A 14,759-nucleotide genomic window follows, 5' to 3' on the forward strand; every position below is an offset into this window, starting at 1 on the left:
TTTCCCATTTAAGTATTTTAATTAACAACTGCTGTGACAGTGCTTAAAAGATTCCCTAAGGCTACAGTAGTTACGGCTTGTGTTTGGGGTGTGTGTGTGTGTGTGCGATAGGTGTGGTTTTGGGGTGTGGTGTTGGCAAGGGAAGATACATGGTAGACAAGGTGTGGCCAGAGCAAGGTGTGTGTGTGTTTTGCAGGAGCTGATGTAAGTGTGTGTGTTGACGCGCTAGGGTGGGGCTCTGTGTGTGTGTATGTGTTCGCGGCATGCAGGCACCTCTGAGCAACCATGATTCAGAGAGCCTTTCCTAACCCCCCCAGCGCAGGCCTTAGACGCGTAAGGGTGTGTCTGCTCACCTCTGTGAAATCACTGCCCTGTGGCACTGAATTTTCAGAATTTCTCCCCTTATCTGAAATGATATACACCAGTCATAAGTTTGGACACACCTTTAATTTTTTTTAACAAAAAAAGTGTTATCTACCATGTAGAAAATAATAAAAGTAAAGAAGAAACTTTTCAAAAAATGAGAAGGTGTGTCCAAACTTTTGACTGGTACTGTATGACTGCCTGATTCTGTCTGGCTCTTGTCAGGGTGTGACTGTACCATCAAATGACCATACATACTCAGTATACATCAAATCAAACACTGCAACATAGATACCATACAGTAGTTTAGTTATTTTAAATCTTAATTCTTTGTTTTCTATCTGTGGTGATGGGATTATTCATTACATGTGTGCAGCACTTCCATTTCCATGATACAGTGACCAGTGTCCTCACCTTGCCTTACATGGCACAAACTTATTTATGAAATCATGATTTTGTAGTGGGAACAGTAGTCAACTTGTGGATACAATGAACGCAAAACCAAGTTCATGTCATAGACTTTTGAACATAGAGTTTGGGTACTACAGTTCGCATATCTTTGTGCAGTAGGCATTGTTTGCTCTCATGTCTCCTGCATGATCTCAGTGTTTTCCCAAGGTGTTCCCATGTGTTTCAAAGTGAGATGTGTCCCAGCATGAAGTCCCTGTCAAGGTTGCAAATGCTGTGAAAAGATCAGTTGACTGATAAATTGTTTTGAAAACATACTCTGGATATTGTACAGATGTAGTATTCAGTGGGTGTATCTCAAACATCAGAATGGAAATGTATACATTTTCTACCTTGTGTAATCCTGAATAGATACAGTTTTGTCTTTGTCATTTAACCGTAATAAGGAAACTAAAAAATACATTCAAACTTAATTTTCCTGGATGACACCCAAATTGTAGTCAATTTTAAGCCCTGATCATTTTTGTTATATCCTGTCTAATTCTACACCAAGCGAATAATATTGGGTGATATGGTCTGTGTGGGTTTTTTCAGAATCCATCAGGCTTTATCAATCAGATAAAGAGTCCTTTTTCCCCCTTTTCTTGTGCATAATATAGGACTAAACATCTGGAGGCTTAATCTAATGTAATGAATCATCCTCCTGAGTGTCCACCCAAGTCCTTCGCTATTTGGAGTAAATTGTTATGAACCCCATAGCGTGACAGTGTATTCCAGTGTTCGTTATTGTGTAGTTGGTGTAACAGAGGGTTCGCTGACGACTATGCCATGAAACATTTCCTGTCGGGCGCGCATACGCTGATTCACGGGTGAGTAAAGCACCAGCTGAGACTTGGCGCGTGGCGTGTCGGTGCATGTCGCGGGAGAGGTGTTTTATAAGCGCCCACCAGGGACGTGAGGGCAGATTCAGGTGTCTGTTGTATGGAACGGACCAACCATAGTAACATTCAGTTTTGAGTAGTTTTTTGTGGATTCAATTAATTTTAATTATTTATAGTTCTGGAACATGAGGAGTGTTGGGATTTTTCTCTGCATGGTATTTATCTCTTACCCTGTCGATGGAACATATCGATACGAACGTGAGTACAAATTAATTGAAAGGTCACCTTATAAAGTGTCGAGGTACTGTGATGCTGCTTAAGTGTTCTCCCTGGTCTAATGGTGATGAGTAGGATCGTGGCTGAAAACCATTTGCGAATTAAATCTCCGGGAACACAAAATATGTATTTTAAACAAAAACGGTTTTGTCCAAATAATTATTCCTAGAAAATATACAAAGTCATAACTTACTTGATAGGTTCAGAAAGTCCAAAGCATTTCTGAAAATGTCATGCCCATTTGAAGGAAAAATATATCGGTTCTGTATCAGACGATTTTGTGTGAAGTCTAAAAATGTTTTTTTTTTTTTTTAAGTGTAAATAAAATTAGTATAAGCCTGCAATGGTTACATCATGACATATTACATCTGTCATTTGAGTTTATCAGAATATTTTTTTCTCTGCCCAGAGTTAAAAGAAAAAACACCTGTTGCTACACTGCCTCAGTTGCCCTTATTATCAGCATTAGCATTTTTTCAACAACTTTACTTTCTTTGGCCTACTGTGACTTCAGGCGAGACCCATTTCTTTCTACCCTTTGTCAGCCCGTCCATAAATTTAGCTTTAGAATTATATTCACTCACCGCTAAATGTGAGGGTAAGGGAGAGTTTGAGTCGTGGGTGTCTGGGGGGTAGGCCCATACTGGTGAGCGCCCTGCTGCCCTGTCACCTCTGTGGGTAAATTGAGCATGTGAGCTTTAAGTGTATCGATGGTGCATATTGTCTGTATCACCCTTTATCATCACAATGACTGGGTAGTTTTGCCTTACATGTGGGGACCTGTTCAGATTGCAGGGACGTTGTCTTCAGCTTTAAGTGTTTCATAATAGGACCAGTGGTATAGGCCAGGGTATACGCAGGTATACAGAGTATACCCACTTATTTTTCAGTCAGCATTGCATATACCCACTTCTAAAAACAGGGCGTTTATCCTGTGCTGTATGGGCAGTTAAAACTAAATTAAGAGTATACCCACTTCGCCAGGGACCACTACACCACTGAATAGGATGAGTAATGTGAAAGACATTTGGAGATGCACATAGTGTGTGTTATGTGGACTCAGCTGTGGGCGAGGTCTTTGTGTGTATACTGAGGAATCTGAAGACTATCAATTGGCCATTCAGTGGTAGCAGTCTGAATTGGCGCAATTCAGTGTTGCTTAAATAGCCTCCCTTTGTAGGCGTTTCCCAGATTGCTCAGAAGCTACTATGCATGGCTGACAAAGTGCATAACTCAGTCTATCACAAAGTTGACCACAATGGTCTCAATGGGTGTTGTGCAATGAGACTTGTGGTGGAAGCAGGTAAATATTATTGGGAGGTTTGAGTGCCAAGCTCTTCCCATAAATCACTTGTCTCTTCTGAGGTTTTCAGGACTCTGCTTTGCCTGCTGGATTTTAATTCCATACTTTGAAAAACCTCTACCACTATCTTGTCTCGAGGCAGTCTGTAGATCATTACATACTTTGAAATAAAATGTTCTCACACTGGAATCATATTACAAGGGCGTTTCTAGCTAGTGATAAGATCAGGGGACTGTCTTTTTTTTTGTGTGAAGGTAGCCTTTTTTTTTTTTGGCTGATTTATATCTAATAGCCTATGCATTTTGTTCCACAAGAGCAATTTGGCAATACTGTTTGTTATGGGCATGTTAATAAACAAAGCAAGTCTATTTGAACTTAATTGAACTGTGAGAGAGAGAAAGAGAGGCCGCCTAATTATTGGTGTAAGGGCTATCCAGCTTGGGGAGCTATGCTTATTTTTTATTTTTTTTTTGCATCAACATAATCTGATACGTTGTGTTACGTTGTGACACCTCTGTATTCAGGGGCAAAAATATTCAGGGCTAGGCTTACAATATTTGGGGCGATATCCCAGAGTGATCAGACCTAATGACTCCACTGCTCTGAGACATCTGAAAAAATCTGGTGATGCGGGGCTATTACTCTGCTGATGAGTAACATATTTTATTATTTTAGGTGGAGCTCGCTGCCAGTGCAACGGGAGAGCACTGTACTGTGTCAGGGATACTCAGGGGTTGCGCTGCATAAAGTGCCAAGGAAACACAGAAGGCCGGCAATGTGAAGGCTGCAAGGAGGGATACTACCACCAGAGGGCAGACCAGAGCTGTATCTCCTGCAACTGCAACCCTACAGGTGAGGATGCATGAGCCAGAGATTATCCCGTATACATATACTCACATATCTAGTAGACTAAGTATCTCTCCGTTTGATGTGTTGATATTTTCACTGATTCTGTGTGCTCATCGATTCTTTCTGTAGAGCAGTCACAGTTTTATAACAAAAAGGTGTTTCACTGTACAGGTTCCCAGGGTTCCCAGTGTGACAGCGAGGGCCGCTGTCGTTGCAAAGAGGGATTTAAGGGGGAGAAGTGTGATCGCTGTGCTAACGGTGCCCCAATCTCAGCCACAGGCTGCGCACCTCCTCTCAAGTAAGTGGTGCTTACATAGTGTGGGAGCCAAAGGCAAGACATATTGTGGTCTGTGCTACCATTTGTGTAGCCTGGTGACACCAGCCTACGTATTTCCGCCTGAATTGATTTCAAGCTCATACTCAGTCTGGCCCAACCCCATTGACAATCGTCTCCAGAACTCAAAATTTTGCAGGACCAATCAGCGAACAGTTCAGAGCTGTGACGCAAAACTCGCCTTGGAGGAAAAGACACGAAAAGCTATCGGAAAAGTTGTCTCAACTCTCGAGAACATCAGAAAATTAAAAGGAGAACAAGAGTATTTTCTTGTAAGTTTTATGATTGGAAAGGACGTCGTAGCTCTTCTCCCAACTGGCTTTGGGAAGAGTTTAATCTACCGAATGCTTACTAAACGTTGCTGATTGGTTAAGGGAACTCCAATGATTTTAAACCTCAAGATAAGCACCCGCCCATCTCGGAAACCAAAATGCATTGGGTTGGCCCAGACTGAAAGACGGAATGAAATGGAGTCACAGGCTGGTAATGGCCAGGCTACCATTTGTGTGCTTTAATTGAGAAAGCTTCTGCCTTGACTCCGATAAGGAGTTGATGATTTACAAAAGTTGTTTGTCACATTTTTTGTCTCTAGATTTGCATTGTTTTCAAAGACAATATTATTGTTCTTACTGTAATTCATGTCTGTTGCAGTTTAAAATGTCGGGGACGGACTGACAGCCAGCTTCCAACTGATCTAGACGACTGCTTGCCTTGCTTCTGTAATGGACACTCTAGTGACTGTTCTCCGGCAACTGGGTATTCTGTCCATAGCATCACCTCATCATTTCAACAAGGTAATAAGTCCAGTCATTTTATTAGTCACTATTTTTCATTTATTTAATTTTCTCTCTCGATTATTGCGCTTTTGCGCAAATTATTGTGTTATCTCACATATAGGTAGCATACCTTTTTGTAGGGATAAGATGACAATGGGTTCTAGTATCCTTAGTATAAATATCATCTCTATTGTCCATAGGTGACGAGGGATGGCGTGCCGCGACAGCCAAGGGTGTGACCCCATCGGAGGTTGAATTCCGGTGGTCACGCACTCATGGTGATTTAGAGGTCATCTCCAAGGACATCTTGCCTATGTACTTCTATGCCCCATGTAAGTATTCATTTCCCACGCCGAATGCACAGGAGAGTAAATGCAGACACTGCTGTGTTGTCTGTAACACCTCTATATGCAGGCCCTCCACGTACGTACCTGGCTGTAAATGATCACCTGTCTAATCCGGGCCTGACTTTTTGTCCTTTTCCAGCCTCATACCTGGGCAACCAGGCCCTCAGCTACGGCCAGATTCTGTCTTTCTCTCTCCGTCTGGACAGAGGGGTCCGTCGCCCCTCCGTGGCCGATGTGGTGTTGGAGGGGGCTGGACTGAGAGTGGCTGCCTCTCTGGGTGACCTAAGGACTGTGTTGCCCTGTGCAAAGAAAATCACCTACACTTTCAGGTAGGGAAAGTTACTACGGGTAAAGCATGCTGATAATGTTAACTCAGCGAAGTAACAAAGGACTGTCAAGACATGACATGCCTCGTCATTAAGTGCATCAGCATGTCTTTTTATATCATTTTAATAGTCCTACACAGACAATGGGCTTAACCTCAGACAGGTAGATAGCAGCCACGGCAAGCTTATCCCTGCTGAGTCTGCAATCAATAGCAAATTATAAAAACAGTCTAAATATTGTGGTTTCATACGTGCTTTATTAATTAACCCCTGTTCTGCTGTCAGTGTTTTCGTAACCTCTGCCATGGGTAATTGGAGTCTCTTTATGATTGTAGACTGGATGAGCTGCCTGGAAGTAAATGGACACCTGAACTGTCATCCCTCCAGTTCCAAACACTGTTAAGCAACTTAACCGCCATCATGATCAGGGGGACATTTGGTGAAAATGGTTTGTGTTTCTTAATTACGTTGGTTAGAAAACAAAACAAGTCCACCTTGAAGTTGTCTCTGAAAGGTTTTTTTCCCCCCCTTTCCCTAAGGACGTGGTTATTTGGACAATGTGAGTCTTATGTCTGCTCGCAAGGGGTCTGGCACCCCTGCAGGCTGGGTTGAGAAGTGCAGTTGCCCCACAGGATATGAGGGGCAATTCTGCGAGCGCTGTGCTCCTGGGTACAAGAGACATTCCCACGACAATGACTCCCTCAGCTCCTGTGAGCCATGTGCCTGTCAGGCAGGAAGCTGTGACCCACAGACCGGTGAGTGGCCTAAAAATTAACACAATTTATCACAATTATTTTTCACCCGCTCACCCACTGATCAAAAACACACAGTGACGAAAAGATACATGTGCCGTGCTTCACTCTGTGATCTCCAAACTGTCTTCCAACAGGGGAATGCTACTCTTCTGATGGCACACCCCCTGGGCAGTCCTGCCCGGCCGGTTCCTATAACAACCCAGAGAAACCCACTTCCTGCCTGCCGTGCCCCTGTCCTGGTGGCGACTCGTGCTCAGTGACGTCAGGGACCCTGGAAGTCAAGTGTGACAACTGCCCACTAGGGACCACAGGTCAGTAACTCCAGGGAGATGTTTTCCGTGCTGATCATGTTTCAACATCATTGAACCCTGATAATAATGATCTTCTGCATCACACCTATAAATGTACAAATTAGAAATGTACAATACCATTCTTATCTCCTAACCAGGTTCTCTTTGCCAAGTCTGTGCCAACGGTTTTTATGGTGATCCCCGTGGTGAGACAGGCACCAAGAGACCATGCCAGCGCTGCCAGTGTAACGGGCGCGGGGACAGCTCGGCGGGGACCTGTGACCGCACCACTGGGGAGTGTCTAAGGTGCCTGAACAACACCAGAGGCCCCTCCTGCGAGAGCTGCTTGCCAGGCTTCTACCACATCAAACCTGCAGACGCATGCAAAGGTATGAAGCTGGGAAATAGCTTACTAGTGGTAATTAAAGGTGCAGTCAGTTGTTCTTATTGTGAACAAATTGAAATGCTTCTTGATCCCCAATACTGACATAGAGTATATCTGAAGGATAATAGTTGCCAGTTGTCCCCTTATCTTCTGTGCATGTTAATTGTTAATTAGTTGTTGTTGACCATTTCATTTTTGGTGAAGATGTAGAGGGCCCAGACAGATACATAAAATTAAAAAGGGCTGCATTAGAATGTAGAATGCACCATAATATCGGAGAACACTGTTTATGTAGTCTTCAGAGTTACATTATCATAGTAGGTCCAGAAGCCTTTTCATTTACTGAAAAACAAAAAAAAGTTGGCACTATGATCAGAAACTGTAAGACTTACTGTTGTTTTGTCTCCTCCTGTAGCTTGTGCCTGTGATCCCGTGGGCTCGGCCTCTCAGACCTGCAGTAATGTGGGCCAGTGTGACTGCCAGGAGGGTTATGAAGGACTCCAGTGCCAACGATCTTCATGCCCATCCTGCTTTGACCCGCTCAAGAGCAAGGTAGAGCAGCTTTTGACTTGACAATAAAAATAGGAAAAAATTTAGCAATGAGAGATACAGTGTTTTTGCACCAACAATGACAGTTACTGTGGGTGAATATCAAATACCACCCACTCACAACAACTTGACTGAAATAAACCACCTACCGCTGTACTCATCTTTGTAACCCTTACTAGAGTAGTGATCTTGCTGGCTTGTTAAATAGTGCACAGGCAGAGCCTTGCAGGACTCGACCCCATAGTGAGTTTTCTGGCAGATCGTTGATAATGTGACATTGTGTCACCTAAAATCTAAAAGAGTGCGTCTAGCTCTCAGAATTAAGCCACTAAACAGTCAAACTTTTAATCATCTGATGTGACTCGGGCTAATTGCATGGCTGGGACCTTTCACACACCCACAGGGGTGTATAAATGGGACTGTGTGATTTCCCCCATAATTGCCGACGTTAAGCCGTCAAAACGAGCGGCCCACGCTGTGAGCACGCTCAGTCTAGTGGAGTGGTAAGGCTGCTGCCACTGCTGCTATACTGCATGTGCTGTGTCCTTTTGACCTCAGGGGGTGGCGGTGTCATGTCCAGAGGGCATCCCCATGCAGATAGGATTAATCAGGACACTGGGCACCAGCCCCACACAGGCTTTGCCTTAATCCTTAATGGACCTGTGTTATGTTGCTGCCTCAGAGACCACACAGCCATCACAGTTATCACAGTCAACATGCCCTTTACAAACTCAGATGTTTTTTTGTGCCAGCTATAACGGTTTTCAATACTGATTTCCAACCCAACAACTTGTTTTTTTATTTTGTTTTATTTATGTGTAATGTAGCGATGAATAACTGCACTGAGATCTGCATCTGTTTTAAAGTTAATGGTGGTTTTCCTGTTTTATAGATAGATGATTACGCTGTTAAGGTGCATGAGATTGAGGCCCTGTTCAATGGGGTTGAGAGCGGCAGGGTGCCAGTGAATGATGCTCAGATGGAGAGAGCCATCAAAGCTGCAGAGGAGGTGGTGGCAGACATGCAGAAAAAAGCAGGGAAACTCTCAGGTACAGCACACACACACACACACACACACACACACACATCCACACACTCTTTCTCTGCCTCTCTCTCTCTCTCTCACACACACACATACACACACAAACTATCATTGTTTGTAATCATGCCTGAAATGTGTCTTTAACTCAATATTTTTTAGAAATGGAGAGGAGTCTTGAGGAGAGGCTAAATGAAGTTGGCACAACCCATCTGAGAGGCGACAGAGAAGTGCAGTCTCTGGCTGAAACCATGGACAACATTAAACTACAGGAGCAGCAGTACAAGAGACAAGTCTCTACCATCCAGCAACTTGTTGAGAGTACAAAGCTAAAACTACAGCAAGCCAGACAGGAGATTAGGCAAGCAGTAAGTGACGGCACCTCAGCGTTCTTGAGAATGGCTTTCTACAATTCAACCTTTCATTCTTCGTAGGTGCTTAGGTAGTGAATGCATTCTTTTGTTCTGCTTTCTGATTGTGTACATTGGATGCAACCAGATGACCTGCTAGCATCACCAATCACCACAGATACTCTGTCTCGCTCTCTCCCCCAAATACCTAGTATGTAAAATGTGTTGTGCTTTATTTGTTGTAAGAAAAGAACTGAAATCATTGTGTCCTCTTCCCTCATCTCAGGACTTCCCATCGGGTGATGCTGCTACTGGCACCGACACCTTGTCTGGCTTAGCCCAGACGGCCACCACCCTGGCAGAACAGTGAGTCAACCTCTCTTTACTAGGCTGTTGCAGGAACCCATTCACACCAGCTGCATTCAGTTATAACAAATGCATGGATATACTCACACTATATTATACTAAACTATACTATACTATACTATACTATATTATACTATACTATACTATACTGTACTGTACTATACTATACTATGCTATGCTATACTATACTATACTATACTATACTATACTATACTATGCTATACTATACTATGCTATACTATACTGTACTGGCATGTTTATCTTTATTTTCATAAAGAAAAACATATTATCTGTGTTATCTTCAAAAGGCACCAGGGCAAGGCAGATTACATTGAAAAGGTTGCTAACAGTGCCCTGTCTGATGCGGAGAAAGCCTTGAACCTGATGCGAACAGCTATGACGGGGGAGAATGCTGTGAAGAAACTGATCGTCGACCTGAAGGCTGAGTAAGAGATCCACACATTCTATTTTTCATAATTATGGTGATTAAGAGTCACAGTTACACAGTAGGACTATGCATTGTTGGTACACAATGAAGTGAAACCTTTGGTAATTTTTAATGATATGGGCCATCTGATCGTTAATACTGTGATTCTTTGACACTACCTTACTAAGTACTATGACTATACTAAAGCAAAAGGTGTTGGATTTTTAACTAGCCAACTGAAAAAAGGGTGCTCCAGGCTGATGGTTGTTTTCCCTACTTAGGTATGAGAAAAAGAGCTCTGAGGTGAAGGCCCTGGAGACCGAGGCGTCTGGCCTGACCAAGGCAGCCAGAGAGGAGAGCACCATCGCCACCGACACCCTGAAACAGATCTCCTCTCTTGTGCTCCCCCAGCCTCCCAAGGTAAGCCCCTGTGCTGATTCAGATTCGTCTGTGTCATAGTGAGTCACACTAGTCAACACAACACAATACTGACTGTTAGGGAGGAAGAGCTCTACAGCTTTATATACAGTTGAAATTGGGGGGCCTATTAATGCTGTGAAGGTAGTGTACGGGAGTATATTTTCTGGATTATTTCTTAGAGTCAAAGGGTTCCTTTAAAAAAATGAGGCAGTTTGGAATGATACAGGGGCCTAAGGCATGTGGGGATGAAACAGCATCTCATTAACAATAACAGGACTGAGAAATCTGGGACAGGTCTCCATGGATCCTTCAGCGTGTCTGCCTGTTGTTTGTTTGTGTTTGCTGGTTGTGGATGCTCATTTGGTTCTTCTTCTGTGATAGGGGGACATGGATCATTTGGTAGCCAGTCTGAATGACTTGAAGAAGTGGGTGAAGGGTAACCTAACAGCATACCAGGCCCTGGAGAAGGACGTCGATGCTGATCAGAGCACAGCGCAGAGCCTCTTGGCTCAGGGAAGAGCCGCTCAGCAGGTCTGGTTTATAAACTCAGTTACAACTCAGTAGGCGTATATCTATCTCACACGGTCTCAAGGGATGCATGGAGTAGCTTTTGATTTCTGTTTGTCAAAGACACAACAAATGAAGTGCTTTCACCACTCTGACGCTATGTTGACGTTCTCCTGCAGGAATATGACGCGCTTCTTGGGAGAGTCGACGCAGCCAAAGCTGGAGCAACCCTGGCTCTGGAGGCCATAAACAACCACAACAGCGCTGTGGATGAAGCTCTCGAGACACTGCAAGGTGCGTGAAATTCATGCCCCTGAGCATTTTCTACATTGTGTGTTATGTTGTCGCTTGAGAGATATAGGTGGTGCGACCCTAGTAGTGTTTAGAGGTATTCACAGAACATTAACTGTCATAGTCATAAAATAGTTTTGTCATTACTACACTGTTATAACACTTTAAATTCTAGCATTTTGATATCCTGTGCCTGTGTGTATCCTAAACCTAACCATTTCCTTTATATATGTGAATGGAAAAGTATCAGTGTAGTGTTACTCAAATTATTCAATGTGTTACACGCCATGTGCCACACTGCAAAGTGTACTTACAATGTTAAGGCACTGTGATATCAAATGTGACATGGAGAAGGTACCAGTCCATTATATCCGTTCTATTGTTTGTATTTTCAGGTCTTGATGATAGGATGAATGACAACAAGGAGTTGGCAGAGGAGGCCATCTCTAAGTTGCCAGGCATCAATGATACCATTACAGACGCACTTGCCACAAGCTCTAAGGTAGTGGCTACCCTGGACCAAGTGAACGCATTGAACGAAGAAGCCACTGCCACGATCAGCACACAGGGGGGAGTTGTGACCAGCCTGGAGGAATTTCAGAAGGTATGGAGAGAGAGGAATGGCTGCTGGTCATCTATAGCAGAAAACTGTGTTTCATCTCAGATGGGAAGATGCTCTTAATTTAAATGAAACAAACTTTTGTTTCTGTCTATCGCACATCTCATGCTCCAGAAACTTCCCTGTCTGAGGAAAGACTTTCCTAACCATTTTTTTTTTTAAAGTTAGAACCAAATGAATTGATCTGTGGATGTGTGTCTGTCTACAGAAAATGCCTGAATTGCTGAAGTCGTCCTTGGAGCTGGAGAAGGGTGTTGGTGTCCTTAGAGGGGATGTGAAGGGTCTCCAGGACCAGGCGAATGACACGCTGTCCAGACTGAAAGGGGAGACAGCATCAGCAGAGGCCCAGAGGGATGAAGGGAAACAGGTGAGCAACTCCTTCTCTCTCTCTCTCTCTCTCTCTCTCACACACACACACACACACACACACACACAAACACACACGTGTGCACGTACGATTGCATGTATGCATGTGTGCAAACACAATCACACCAACATTCTTCGTTCTCTAAAATCCTTAGGTTTCAAGAGATGCCACAACTGCCTTAGACAATGCACAGAGCACCAGAGATGCTGTTGGGGAGACGCTTAAGACGGTCACAGACCTTCTTGATGCTTTTGGTAAGTGTAAGCAGAAGCAGTATGTAAAGTATAGGGATCCATGGCTGAAGGCCATGTAATCAACTGCAATGTCTTCAAGTTTTTTTTTTGCAGTAGTGAAAATTCAATTTTAATAATTGGCTATTGGCCCAAACCAAACTACAACAGGAGCCTGGGGAGTGTATGAAAATGTATGTTGGAGGGACACAGAGCGAGTTAAGATCTGGAAAACGTATATTTTTTTGTGATTTTAGCAGTGAAAGACCACTTGATTTGGCTGTGAGCCTTTATCCTCTTACCCCCTCTCTTTCAGGCACCACAAGCACTGTGGATCCCAGTCAGGTGGATGAGCTCCAGGCGGCCTTCAACGCCGCTACCGTCCGCGTGACCCAGGAGCTGCTGCCCAAGCTGAGGGAGCTGGAGGACTTGGAGGTGCACCAGAGGGCTACCATCTCCAACATGAGCGCAGACATCGACGGGATCCTGGAAGACATCAGGAACCTGGAGGTCATTCAAAAAACTATCCCTGTGGGCTGCTTCAATTCACCGCCCATAGAGAGGCCCTGAAGGCTGTCAGAGGAACATGGGGTTTGGGCCTTTGGGAAGGGTTACCTGCCATTTTAGCATGGACAGTTACTATATTTATATGCACTATTATTCTATAATATATGCACTTCTATTTGTATTTGAATTTAAACACTTGGAATACATTTTTTACAAACTTTTGTTGCTTTAGAGTGAGAGTGTGTGGATGGCTAGAGTGCATGTTTGTGTAGGTATGTGTATGTGTGTGTGTGAGTGTATCTGCGCTCCGAATTCAGTGCCATGTCAAGGGAAGACAGACTGTGAAGTTCTATGAAATGTGCCTTATCTAAAATGTCCACACCCACCCCAAACCAAAGGATTTTTCATCACTGTTAAGACAATCAGATGCTAAATGTCGTGGTGCAACTGCGTTGTTTAGCGAAACCTCTCAGTATTTATTATTTCGCTTAAAGTTAAAGCCTGGACTTATGGGGGAAAATGCACAGTTCTCATTTCTGTTCTTTTTATTAACCTGAACAGTATGATCACTTTTGAACAAAGCAGTTTACTTTCTTCATGGTAGCATTTACCTTACTGGTTTTGACACAAATAAAACATAAAGAATTCGATGGCTCAGTTATTGTTATTAATTCCTGTTTGACTATGTCTATGTTATTGCATTATAGACTAGACATTTCGTTTAGATGTTCACATTGGCTAAGTGGTTCATGATTGTCCTTCATCTTCAGGATTAATGCTCCTGATTTACCTCCTTTTGTGTATTTGGTCACTGAATTAAATCATGGATTCATAGAAAATAAAGTCATGCATGTCCATGTCACTGTCCTACCACTTCTCCATGAAGAAATGCTTCATGCAATGATGTCTCCATGCTATAATTATACTAAATGAATCTTATTAATGACACATTGATAAATAGTTCATATTGCCATATTTCTATGCTGAGTCTGGGTGGAAACAAACTAACCTACTGGCATACAGACTTTGCAGGAGAACAACAAAGACGAGGAATCAGGTGTACCCTTTGGCAGGATGCTGGGGGCATGTGGAAGAGAACTTAAGAGAAGTTAGGTCATGGTTCATAAGGTATACATGAGCAAAAGCCGTGCACTAAAGATTTAATTACATTACCACACGCTTTATTGGTCATTGGCATACAGGTTGCTTGGAATGTTGATGTCATTTTTATGATTTGTCAATATGGGAAAAACAATTCCTTTCAACGTGTACCTTCAAATTTCTTGTAATTTAAAAATATTACTGAATGTGTGTAGCATTGGTCACAGTTCAATGAAATTCAAGTATGCCATTTGAAGACAAGTCTTTTCAGCATCAGTCCTTTACAACCAAACTAATTTCCTTTGTTAAAAAAGATTCATGTTACCCAAAGCGTCAGACACTAAACCTTAGTCGACATGTAAACGTCAACATTTGTACATAACCTGACTGCCACTAGTCGGGATCGAAGGCAGAGTAGTGGAAAAACATGTCAACATTGTTTTCATTATAACGGTAATCACTTTTCAATCGATGGATTTATACCCATTGTTCTTCTTTACATTCTTCTCAGTGTATACTGTCTTTGCAACAATCTATCAGGTGTTGGAATTCTTTAATTGGTATAAGGGAGCTGTGTGTGACATGCCATTCAACATCAATCTGCTAGATCCAAAACAATCTACAAACCAACTGACTACAGATTGATTGGTATAATCTCTGATTTTACACTGTGGCATTCACAGCAGGCTAATC

At 43.0% G+C, this 14,759-nt stretch overlaps 1 protein-coding gene across 1 annotated transcript; it reads left to right on the plus strand.

Annotated features, from left to right (window-relative positions):
* The first annotated feature begins 1,774 nt into the window (after nucleotides 1-1,774).
* Nucleotides 1,775-13,064, plus strand: lamc2 (laminin, gamma 2). The gene is made up of 22 exons (XM_080837679.1): nucleotides 1,775-1,910; nucleotides 3,907-4,083; nucleotides 4,252-4,378; nucleotides 5,066-5,208; nucleotides 5,391-5,522; nucleotides 5,677-5,866; nucleotides 6,199-6,311; nucleotides 6,403-6,618; nucleotides 6,753-6,929; nucleotides 7,067-7,297; nucleotides 7,709-7,845; nucleotides 8,735-8,891; nucleotides 9,044-9,249; nucleotides 9,518-9,597; nucleotides 9,906-10,043; nucleotides 10,306-10,444; nucleotides 10,826-10,975; nucleotides 11,131-11,245; nucleotides 11,638-11,846; nucleotides 12,070-12,228; nucleotides 12,383-12,482; nucleotides 12,775-13,064. The coding sequence occupies exons 1-22, from the start codon at nucleotides 1,838-1,840 to the stop codon at nucleotides 13,026-13,028; spliced, it is 3,423 nt and encodes a 1,140-aa protein (XP_080693805.1). The 5' UTR covers nucleotides 1,775-1,837; the 3' UTR covers nucleotides 13,029-13,064.
* Nucleotides 13,065-14,759: the final 1,695 nt, after the last annotated feature.

This window comes from Sprattus sprattus, assembly GCF_963457725.1.
Source record: "Sprattus sprattus genome assembly, chromosome: 4".
In the NCBI taxonomy this organism is placed as follows: Eukaryota; Metazoa; Chordata; class Actinopteri; order Clupeiformes; family Clupeidae; genus Sprattus; species Sprattus sprattus.

Excerpts from the sequence above, each read along its gene's own strand:
- lamc2 (XM_080837679.1), top strand. The coding sequence starts at position 1,838 with ATGAGGAGTGTTGGGATTTTTCTCTGCATGGTATTTATCTCTTACCCT. Across the intron at positions 1,911-3,906 it reads TGGAACATATCGATACGAAC|GTGGAGCTCGCTGCCAGTGC; the intron begins GTGAGTACAAAT and ends TTATTATTTTAG. Across the intron at positions 11,847-12,069 it reads GCCTGGAGGAATTTCAGAAG|AAAATGCCTGAATTGCTGAA; the intron begins GTATGGAGAGAG and ends GTCTGTCTACAG.